Consider the following 12,261-nt stretch of genomic DNA (forward strand, 5'->3'; position numbering starts at 1 on the left):
GCTCTTCTGCGAGGCTGGGAAATGTACTCGGAGTTGGAGTATTCAGACTACTTTCCCCAGACCTGAAGAAGAGCTCTGTATAAGTTTGTAAGTTGTCTCGGCCGCCAACAGAAGTTGGTCCAATAAAAGATATTACCTTGTTGCTCTGACAATTACACTGATACTATGAAAGGGCTGAAGTAAAGCTGAAAGTGACACTTTGTTCAGCAAATTGGGCCCAATCCTGCAAAGCAGGAAGTAACCTCAACTCCAATGAAATCAACACTCCATAGGAGGTTTTCAGCCTAGCACAAAATCCCACTCATAGTGTACTGGTTGCATTATGCCCTATTTGGATCCCCTGCAAGATTGCAACTCGGTATGTTAATAAGAGTGAGACACTTGACTCTGAATGACCCACGCTTTGGTAAGCTTTCATCAGATACTTTAAAAATGTAATGTGCAAACTGCATGCATGCATTCCACCAATGACAGAAAAAGATGAGACTGTACTGGGACCCTTGGCAGATTGCTTTCTGGGTTTGTTGCTGGCTGGGATTTTAGCTAGGAACAGAAAGGGTCCAGACCAAGCCCCCTCCTTTCCTGATAAGTTGATTCCTTTTGTATCCTACTCTCTGCATGAAATAATTGATGTTCTGCTACATTTTTCACACATTTTTCTGCTACATGACCACACACTGAACAAACTAACTTAAAAAAAATTAAATATACAAACCCCAGCTGGTGAGATACTGGGGTCAAGTGAAGAGGAAGTGTAGAAAATTATGTCCTGGCAGTAGAAACATGCTTAACTTTACTCTCATGAGCAGGCCCATTGACATCCATTGGATGACTCAGGTGAGTAAAGTTAAACACATGTGTAGGCACTTGCTGAATCAGGGCCAGAAAGATCAGCTGGTAACTAGAGGGAAACATTTAAGATTAACTTTATTTTTGTGTTTTGCGTTCCAGCTGGATCCAAGAAGCAGGAAGTTGGGGTAGAGAGAGAAGAAAGGGGTTGAAGAACATTAGCTAGTGTTAGATTTCCACCCCAAACAATCATTCTTTAGGCAGCCTTCTGCCTTACCTAAGCGCCAGCCATACTCCCAGGATGACAGGACTGGATAGTGGAATTTCTCCTCAGGATTCTTCAGCTTTCTCTCCTGCAGGTACAGGTGCCTTCCCTGGCCTTCCCAGGAGATGCCCTGGTACAGCAGATGCTTGGTCTTGGGGGTGGCAGGTCTCATTTCCTTAAGAAGGGGCTCCTGATCCTTATCCTCCTGCTTCCTGGGGAGGCTTATTCCCTCCCCTTGCTTCTTAAAGCCAGTTACCTCCTCCTGGGTCCTAGAGGGACTGAGCCTCTCCTCCTGCTCCTTGGGAGGGCAAATAGCAGGTAGAATACATTTCCTCCTGGGGCCACTGCAGGGCTCTAGCCTGGGGAACTTGTGCCCATACTTCACCTTCCAGCTGACCCTGCTGAAAGCCTCTTTCTCAATCAACTCCTTCCAGCAGTGCTGGTCCCTTGTGGTCAACAGACCCCTCATAGCCTGGAGCAGGAGGCTAGCAGCTAGCTGCTGTGTGTTTGGTACAAGTTAGTTCCTGCAGCCTCTGGTGTCCAAGGAGACGGGGAGCCAGTGGAACAGGGACTCAAGTTACAACCACCTCAGAGGAAGTGGAGAAAGGGCACTACACTCTCCCTTCATCTCAGCTTCTCTGGACATGGAACAGGATATTTAAAGAGGTGTCAGGGAGCCCTTTAGTGCCCCTCAAGCTGAAAATCTGGATGAGCTGCAGGTTGGGGCCAGCCAACAGGTGGAACTAGTTACCCTCTCTGTGGCTGCAGAGTTTGTGAATCTTGGCAACAGGAGCATTACAGTTCACGTCCACTCCCAGGCATAAAATACTCCCACAATAACCCACCCTTTGAGGTGGCTGAAATCTTGTGCAGATCTTATTAGCACCTTGCTGTGCTGCAGGGAAAACACAAAGAGTTAGATCCTTGTTCTACTGACATCAGCAGCAAAACTCCCTCTGACCTGAATAGGGCCAGCATTGCACCCAGAGTGTGTGTGCATGCAAAGGATTTGTGAGAAACTTAAGTTCCATGGGTTTTATTTGTGCTGGGTTTGAATCAAACCAAAAACTCAAAGCAAAACTCAACAGAAACTATCAGTTTCACTGTGTTTGGGATCAGCTCCAAAAGTTTTCTGGGTTTCCCCTAACTTCCTGGTGGAACTAGACATTGGCCCTGGGTGCCAGGTGCATAATGCAAACCAGAACAGGGCAAGTTTTGACCGATTTGAAATTTGTTATAAAAATTTCCAATAGCTGAAGTACCATATCTGTGATGCCAGTTATAACAATTGCCACAGGCATGCATCAAATCCCACTGGAAGACAGGTAGAGGAGATCTCTTTCCTTACTAACTGATATTTTCCTGATAAAGAGAGTACAATACACACACACTGGCTATATCTTCTATTTAAAAAAAAAGTGCTTCAAAACAAAATATTACATCTGTGTACAGCAGACTCCAGTAAAGCTGTCAATGGAATCCTCACAATCACAAAATTTGAGAATCCTTATTACAGGGAATATAAAAAGAAAAGAGGCCATATGGAGAAATGAAGCCATACAACTTTTTTTTTAAATACTTTAATCAGAGTGAGACAGCAACCACACCCATAACAAAGTGGAAATATTTAGGCCCTGGGATTTAGCCGCTAATTAAGTTCCAAATTCCAAATCTCCTCCTGAATATCAAGCATTTCACAGTAAACTATAACTTAAAAGGGAGTGAAGTGTCTTAAATAACACTTTCATGAAACACTGAATTGTCTCTTTTGAAATTGTTGTGCCTAAGCACACAGCAGAGAATAAAATACAGCTTTTGTCTACAATACAGAAGAGACACCCACAACAAATAGGGGACATTTGACATCTATAAAAAAACATTTGAGAGAGTTTTGCCATTTAAGAAGTTGCCTCCTACAACCAACATGAGACTTTGTTTTCACAGCATCCATTATACCACATACAATGAAGCCAAACAAAAAAATGCCCATTTGTTTTGGTCAGGAAGGGGCAGAGGCTGGTGGTGTTGTCAATGTCAAATATACTGCATGTGTGGATTACTCCAGGAGAAACTGCCTGGTCACCCACCCCTGAAATCCCACTGATGAGGTGCGGTATTCCAGCAGTGATTACAGAAGCAACATTGTTTTTAAAACTAGGCTTCTGGCATTTTTTCAAATTTTTGTAAGAAAGGGTGTGACTGGAGCCAGGATAAACACAGAAGACACACAAACAACATGTAGAATGTCTTTTACAGTGATAAACTGAGACGCTTGCTCTAGTAGGTGAGGGTTTTTTTTTTAAACTTGTTTTAAACATTGTTGCTACCCACTTCAATCCATGTTAATTACAAAGAGCCTAGTGTTTGTTTTCAGTCAAATTCCTTAATTTTGATCACTTACCCATCTGACACCTCAAGTTTCATTTGTGCAATGGCGTTATCGCACAACTAATAATTGTGCAAGTACCTACACCACCACTGGTTATTGTTTTTATATCACTTTAAAATACATAATCATTTCAGGCCCCCACATCTGCAACTGAGTACTGTGCATGCATGCAGGCTCATTGACTTCAGTGGGGCTCTGCATGGGAACAGGGACACTTCCAGAGAGTCAACTGCAAGATCAGTGACTTAGTGATACACGTAGCTTCCATTCATTAGAATAGAAACATTCCTTTTCAATGTGAGGCACTTAGGTTTAGTTTGTACAGTAAATAAGACTACAGTATTAAGTAAACCTATTTGTAAGCCTTTGATGCTGCTATTACCATTGTCCTATGGAACTGTGGATAGAAAATAAACACTCCAAGTACTACTTCAAACTATCAAGTATCAGGGGGTAGCCATGTTAGTCTGTATCCACAAAAACAACAAGGAGTCCGGTGACACATTGAAGACTAACAGATTTATTTGGGCATAAGCTTTTGGAGGTAAAAACTCACTTCTTCAGATGTATCAAACTATGTTTCATTTTGATACAATTTCCCAGTTTTTTTTTTTCATTTTATAGGGGGAGATAAGTAGCTCACGAGTAAAATCTATAGCACCCAGCAGAAAACAAAAGATTTAAGCAATGCTTTTATTACTATTGTCATGTTCGTGTGTACACACAGATGAGAAATTTATTACCTGATATTTTTGTTAGCAGCTTTTCTACGCATTCATCACTAATGGGTAATGCCCCCCTCTGGAATTTGGAGGCAGCCAGTGTTGTTTCTGATGCCTCTAGAATAGAGATGGGCAAACTATGGCGGCCCGCAGGACCCCCATGCCTGGCCCAGGAGGCTTGCCCCATCTCCTCCCCCACAGCCTCAGCTCAGTGCGCTGCCGGCACAATGGTCTAGGCGGTGAACTCCTGGGGCAGTGCAGCTGCAGAACCTGGTCTGACCCAGTGCTCTGTGCTGCACACTGCGTGGCTGGCTCCAGCTGTGCGGCACGGCTGCAGTGCCACCACCTACCAGTGCTGCAAGCAGCACGGTAAGGGGGCGAGGGGGTTGGATAGAGGGCAGGGGAGTTTGGGGTGGTGGTCAGGGGGTGGAGGAGTGGATAGGGGGTCAGGACAGTCAGAGGGCAGGGAACAGGGGTTGAATGGGGGCAGGGGTCCGGAGGGAGCAGTTAGCGGTAGGGGTTCCATGGGGGGGTCAGGGAGGGTGGATGGGGTTGGGGTCCCAGGAGGGCTGTCAGGGAAGAAGAGGGTTTGGATGGGGCAAGGGTCCCAGGAGGGCTGTCAGGGAACAGGAGGGTTTGGATGGGGCAAGAGTCCAGGGGGGCTGTCAGGGGGCTGGGCCACACCCCTCTCCCTTAACCAGCCCTCCATACAATTCTCAAAACCCAATGCGGCCCTCAGGCCAAAAAGTTTGCCCACCTCTGCTCTAGAACTAAGCCCTGGCCTACAAGTCAAGCCATCAGAAGAGTTCTTGCAAAGCTTTAGAAATTCTCCAGCAACCACGGAACATGTCCAGCAACCATTAGCATTAAGACGACAACTTGTTATATTCATTAACCTTAAGACACTGATGTCATGCTTGCTCTTTTCAGAGTGGGTGTATGCAATGAAGTCTCTAACCCTGCATTCCCTCACCATGGGTGCTTGGATTGTGTCACCAAGACAGTGATTTCTTACCAGCAGTGTATTGCAATGTACACAGTGATTCCTGTACGTATGTTTCACAGTAATGTGTTACCTTCGTCTCCCCAGAAATGACTGGAAGACCCACCCCGCACTGTAGCAGACCATCTGCGAGGTATAAGAAAACAGCCAAGATGCACTAGGGCAGACATGTTTCATGAGGGGATTCTGCACTCCCGAGCGGAGCTACATGATAAAAATAAATGGAGAGAAACCATGACGAAGTGGAAAGAGGAAGAGAACCGAGACCAAAAAGAGAACAATGCTTTCCATGGGGAAGCCATAGAGAGGCTAAATCAACGTTCTGGAGCTTCAGACAGCTCTGTTGCATTCTCTCATTACACTGCAAAGTGACCTGATTTGTGCCCGCTCCCCATTGCAGCAAGTGCAGAATTCTTTCCCATGCACTCCCCAAACTCCCACTGCACATTCTTGTAGGCTCACTGCAAATTTTTCCATTTCTCAACAATCCACACCCACAGATAGCTTGTCAAATGACAGCTGGAGTTATATACAGCTGCTAGGTGTATGGGCCCCCCAACCTGTTTGCCACCATCAAAGAGGATGGCTTGTAAAGTTATCTGATTAGAATATGACCATATGGATCACTGTTGCAACCACTGTTATATATTTGCAGCAAATATTGTACAAAGGTTGTTGAGTGAGTTGCCTATGAAAAGGTTATGATTTGTTGGTTATGATTATGCTCTCTGTATGCATGGATCATTTTCGTATTTAAAGTTAAGTACTGGTTCTATACCTGGATTTCAAATGTTTGCTCCTGGTATAACACCCACAAAGTAATTAGCCAGCACATTTTGGAGAGACTATTCAAATTGAGTGGCCCATCGAAAGAACATTTAACTGACAATGGACCATGGGAGACGCCCATCTACTCTTAATGAAATTTCCTGCTGTGACTAGGGGAAATGCATGGACATGCGACTTGCCCATATAACTCCAAACTCCATCTTGTTGCTGTGATTTTCCACAGTAAAAATAATGGAATGCCCTTTATATGGCAAAAGCTACAAAAGGCCATGGAAACATCTCCACTTTGTCCTCCATCCTGCTTCTTACCTCTAGAGGAACTTTGCTACAAACTGAAGCTCTAAACACTGGGCTGAATGATCCATCCAAGCTGTGGATGTACTCCAGAGACTTAAGCCAATCCCTTATTCCATCTCTGCTACAAGCCTAAACCAAGAACTTTGCCATTACTGTATGTAATTGATTCCATTAACCAATTTGAATTCTCACCTCTTTCTTTTTATAAATAAACCTTCAGATTTTAGATACTAAAGGATTGGCGTCAGCATGATTGTTTGGGAAAGTTCTTAGTTATATATTGACCTGGGTGTGAGGCTGATCCTTTCGGATCAGAAGAACCTATCATCTGATGAGACTGGTTGTAAAGAACCACTCATCTCTGAATCCAGTGTTTTTGGTGGTGATATAAGAACTGGAATGCCTGAGGAAACTGCCTTTATGTTTTCTTGTTAGCTTGTGTGGTGAAACAGGAGTTTATTTTTGTGGCTGGGTTAGTATCTATCTTATAAAAGAAAAACCACCAGTTTTGGTTTGTATTTGCCCTATTTCTCAGCAGTTTGCCCTGAATTTGGCACTCTTAGTTATGACCCACTGAGGCATGGTTACACGGCTATATATACACCTGTGGTGTTCTTTTTTTAAATAATTTTTGTCTTTCAAAAAGCAGCAAGCTTTGTGTGTTCACATTTCTTTACATGTCATCACAACTACAAGTCAACTAGCACTTCATCTAGACTGAAATTACAGACAGAACCGCTATGCAGCACAGCACATGCTGTTAACACTTCCTTTCCCAAGCACAGCAGCAAAGTTCAATGATTTTCATTTTCAAACATTTCCCTCAAGGAATCCCAGATCTTAACCACCACACATTGTGCCCCTCTAATAGCCCTGGTATCTGGCTGCTGAAACTCAGCAGCCAGGCGTTCGGCCTCCACGCTCCACATGAGTAAGCCTTTCGCCCTTCTCCTCACAAATGTTATGTAAAGTACAGCATGGTGCAATAACCATGGGAATATTTTCTTCACTCATTTCCAGTCTACTGTACGAACATCTCCAGCACGCTTTCAAACGGCCAAATGCACATTTGACAGCCATTCTGCACCTACTCAGCCTGTTGTTGAAACGTTCCTTACTGACATCTAGGTTTCCAGTGTATGGCTTCATGAGCCATGGCATTAATAGGTAAGCTGGGCCTTCCAGGATCACAATGGGCATTTCCACTTCCCTGACGGTGATCCGCTGGTCTGGAAAGAAAGTCCCCACTTGCAGCTTTCTATACAGGCCAGTGTTTCTAAAGATACACGCATCATCCTAGACATGCATAACAATACAATCCCACCACTCTGAGCTAGTTTCCCTTGCCCAAAAACACCATTCCACAGTGCTCAGCTCCTCAGTTAATGCCAAAAGCAAATCTAATGTCACTTATTTCCATTTCAGGCAGCTCATTAGGCATCTCTGACTGCAGTTCTCTGTGCAAGTGACAGCTACCCGAGTAGTGGACAGCAGTGCAGGATTCATATGGTGGGGAAAGCAGCCAGAAAGCAAGAAGTGTTTAAAAAATGCCACGAAAGAAACAAGGAAGTACTGGTGCTGCTGTGACATGAAGCAGTGCACCACAGGGCACTGAGCAGGGACCCAGAATGACTTGTGCTTACCCCCCATCTTTCCACAAGGCCTATCATCAAAATGGAGAGAACTGCACTGTGGGATAGCTCCCCTAGAACGCTGCTCTCATTGGCGATGGAAGTACTGCAAATGTAAAAAAACACACTCTGATGCCTGTGGAAATGAGTGAGTACACAAACCAGTGCTTTTCTTTCACTGGTGAAACTGACAGTGCAAAAAGTCTGCAAGCGTAGACATACCCTAAGGAACTATGCAGGAACCAAACTGGTAGCACCTTCCTGCCAAAGGATGCCTCTGTGGAGGAACAGAAATTAATTTCACAGATCTGAGTCAGATGACTCACCTTTCCACCCCCCAATGCCCCTATGGACTTTCTGTGAGTAGTTTCCCAGATGCCTTGCATGCCAGCCCATGCAGGATTTTAATAGCATACCTGCAACAACTTGTGACCCTAAGGCCTTGGCATTTTAGATGGAATGAGACAAACACGATACAACTGGCATGTGTATTCTGTGTGCTTGAGATACATCTTCAGAACACTAGAAATGTCCATTCATGCCATTCTGGAACAAAATAGAACTATTTCCCAGGAATTGTGGAAAGAGGGGCTTACCCTGAAAGAATGATTACTTACCTTCCAGTGACTGTGGCTCTTCGCCATGCTGTGGTCACTTTAGGTGAGCTTGCGCTCCATACACACAAGACCAGATTTTTGAATAGCATTGTCTTTGGGGGCAGGACATGGGTATTGTGCGCCTGTGAGAAGTAATAGAGGTTCCACTGAGCTAGACCGGGTTACTCTTCAAGGGAAAGACTGGGATCTAAGGAAATCTAAACCTCAGAGACCCTAGAAAAAGGGAAGGGTATTGAATGAGCTATGATGGACTGCCCAGTGTGTCAGTGAAAAGCTGAGAGGCAGGCACACAGAGCAGGGGCAGACTGCTTTCTGCAACTCAGGGGGATCCCAGGTGTTATATTCAAGCATGTGTTGCTACCATTTGCCCTAAATGCTTTATACCTTTAGGAAAGGCATAAATGATGCTTTGAATTGCTGGTTCTGTGTAACAGTATGTTTGCAGTGACAGGCTCCCAAAGGAAAATGTGTGAAGTGCCGAAACAGAGTTGGACTTGTGTCATTAATACATTTAGGAAGCGGGGGTGGGATGTTTACTTTTAGGAACCTGTCCGCTAAAGGGCAAACTTGAGGGAAACTCAAACAGGGTCTAAGATGCAGTTTGCCTGGTAACCATGACAGATTGTAGAGATAAACAAAAGGCTGGCCCATTTCTAGCATCTCTAAGATCTGTCATGACATAAGTAATCAAGGATTTCAGTACTGAGGTTTGGACTGGGTCCAGACTGTTAGGCCACCCATATTGAGAACCTCATCCATTAGATGAGTACATCCAGCTGGTAGATGTTTTTCTGCTGATTCAAGATTTCCTGGAGCTGTAGGAAGCAATCAACGATTTTGAAGAAGCTAATGTAGCTGAGATCACCAAAGCAGTGTGATTATTGTATTTGGATTGCAGTAGCATCTAGAGGTTAGAGCCCCATTGGGCTGGGCACTGAACAAAGAGGCAGTACTGGCCCCATATATTTATTTCCCCTTGCACCAGAAACTTAATTTGATCAGATCAATGAATGGAGTTTCCAGGTTACATTCTGTCTGGACACCAAAATGTCTCCAAAGCTAATGGAGAATCCCTGTTGGGCTACACCACCTTCCACAACCCAGGCTGTTAACTGTAAGTGTTCCAAGTCCATGATTCAAGAGGTTCAATCTTTTCTGCATGTGTAATGTGGTTTCCTTGGCTGTCAAACAAGCCCAAAGCATCTTTTAGGCAAGTAGAGAACTAAGGAGGACTTGAGCTCTCCCCTTCCTCTATTTAAGTGAGCTGACTTCAAAGGTAGCAACTACTTCTCTGCCCAGGATGTTATTTTCATTGTCAAGAAGAAGATTTGACCTCTGGTTACTCCCTGCTTCTAGAAGGCATGCACACTCAAGCCTCACTCATAAGGCAACCCCTGAACAAAAAGATTATTTCTGCTGCATCATTGCCCTCTGTGGTTTCTTGTTTCTTCTGAAGGTGGTACTGGCTACTATCTATACTTTTTTCTGTATAGACCATTGGTGTGCCCCCAAACACCACTAAAAACCATCAAAGTGAATAAATGGAACTTTGATTAGGACATTTGTCTTTAAGTAGGTTCCCCACCCTGTAATGGGTGTTTCCATAGTGTGTGCAAGGGCCTAGCATGAGGTTGGGTTGGCTTTCAGCAGGTTAGTACTCACCTGTTCTCATGATTGAGAACCACACCTAGTTGTCTTACATCAGGTGGGTAGTTCCATATTTTTGTAGGTGCATTCTGAGAGCCACTGGAGATGAAGCCGTGTTTTGGATTTATACCAGAACACAGCACTTGTCCAACATTCTAAGTGCTCACCACAAAACACAAGATAAGCCACTTACCCTCCAAGCCAAAAAAAGTTAAATTCCCCCCACCCTGCCCCAGTTTTAATGAGAACTATTTGGAGACTTCCCCCAGGAACTACTCAGTTCAACATAAGTTGCCCCCCCCCCCAATTTTGCTCCCCTCCTCCCCAACACATGCACACAATTGTGCCTTCCAAAGTCAGCAGTATTGCAAGTAGTCATCTGCAAGTGAAGCCAGCCACCTTCTGTCAAGCTCTCTAGTGGTCATCTGCTGAGCCAAAGTTAGTACTTATTCAGCTGCTTCTGTTACTCCAAGTGGCTGGAAGAGTCAAAACGTAAGGCACATGTGATTATAAAAACTGTCCTTTGAACTCCTGTTTTCACAGAAGTCTGAAAGGACATGGCTCCCAGCTGATGCAAGCTTCAAGGGACAACTAGCTTTTTGGGGGGGCAGGGGGTGCAGCAGAGGGTGGCTTTCAAAAAGCTAGTATTTCAAATCTGAATGGTCTCAGCTTCTTGGTCCTCCCTCATCCTTCCCCAGTTCAGAAATAAATTAGGCACTATCCACAAAGGATTTTTGGGATGTTAGCAAGTAGCCACATTTATGTATAATCTTTATTTGTAGCCATATTCCAAGGTATGGATTGAGACCAGTTAAGAGGCTTGTGTGCTACTGTTACTGGAACTAGAGTGGGTAATGGGTTTGTAGCAGAGAAGGGAACCGAGTTAGAATAATTTAACATCTAAAATTCAAGCTTTATGGTTGTAATGCTGAAGTTTTTATTCCAATAGGGCGAACTTTGCTCCCAGAGCTGAGACAAAACCACTGCCAGCATGACAAAGGTTACATGGAACTTGAGGGTTATTTACATTAAACCCAGTATTTGCTAAGTGTATTGCTAGCAAATTCAATTTTGCGGATAAGTCACTTGGATTTTTATACTAAGGGACACCAACCCTTGTATATTGTACACACAGGTAGAATGGTCTGCAGGCTATAGCATAATAGCAACATGGCATAGAATCAGTGTTTAGATTCTTGCATAAGAGTAACCTGGATGAAAGGATGAGAGGACAACTCTTAGGTTCAGCTTCAGATTAAGGCAGAGAAGGGTTAAATGGTAGCAGGCAAAAAGAGAAACTTCTGCCAGAGCACTAAAGGCACACCCATTTTCTCAACACCTGTTTGCTGCAACAGGTGGGATAGTTCCACATTCATCAAAGTGTCAGCCTTCATCTGGCTTCATTAGCTTTGTGGTAGGTCAGTTGCAGCTAGGAAAGACAAATGCAATACAGGAGCCTCCTTGGCAGCAGTAACCTGCACAGAGTTTCTGGTTTCGGAGCTATCTGGAGTGGGAGTGCTTGTTTAGAGAAACATCTGCTAGTTTCTACAGCAACATATTGCTGTGTTAAACCTAAGGAGATAAGGGTGTAATAAGCAGGTGGAAGCCACCCACCTTTTCTGATTTAGTAAATGCAGATTCTGCCTTTCAGTTATCAAAGGAAAGTCCCTGGCCTAGAAGGGAGTTTTGGACCAGCAAAACAAATCTTTGATTAGTTTCTAAGGAATTTAACAACTGGCCAAATAAGTGCTGATGTATTAGCCATCCAAACTGAAGCAAACCAGATCAGCATGAACAGTAGCAGCTTTTAAAGACTTTCACTTGGAAGGGTGAGGACTATTCAGTTGCCACATGCAATCTTTGGCTGAGACTACCAGCAAGGTGCCAGGTCAGGCCAGGCCACTACTCTACTGAGAACTGGACTGAAGCCTTCAACTCCTTTAAAACAAAAAACTCACTGAACATCTAAAATGGTCATTACTACAGATCCCACATGGATGGTACCTACAGCCTCCAAATTTTACCCATCTGCAAGCTGGTCAGTCCACCTACTACCTTTGGGGTTGGTAAAACACTCCAACATCAAGTGCCTCATCTTTTGAGCCAAGCACA

General features: G+C 44.3%; 1 protein-coding gene across 2 annotated transcripts in view; it reads right to left on the reverse strand.

Annotated features, from left to right (window-relative positions):
- LOC127053554 (protein ATP6V1FNB) overlaps positions 1-1,565 on the reverse strand; it is a 354,802-nt gene extending 353,237 nt beyond the window's left edge. For both annotated transcript variants that reach the window (XR_007775078.1, XM_050958485.1), the window contains exon 1: positions 1,067-1,565. Coding sequence is in view for 1 of the 2 variants with exons in the window: in XM_050958485.1 (XP_050814442.1) it covers positions 1,067-1,523 (457 nt within the window). In the remaining variant the exon portion in view is untranslated. The remainder of the gene's footprint in view (positions 1-1,066) is intronic.
- Between the last annotated feature and the right edge of the window lie 10,696 nt (positions 1,566-12,261).

This window comes from Gopherus flavomarginatus, chromosome 6 (assembly GCF_025201925.1).
Source record: "Gopherus flavomarginatus isolate rGopFla2 chromosome 6, rGopFla2.mat.asm, whole genome shotgun sequence".
Classification (NCBI taxonomy): domain Eukaryota; kingdom Metazoa; phylum Chordata; order Testudines; family Testudinidae; genus Gopherus; species Gopherus flavomarginatus.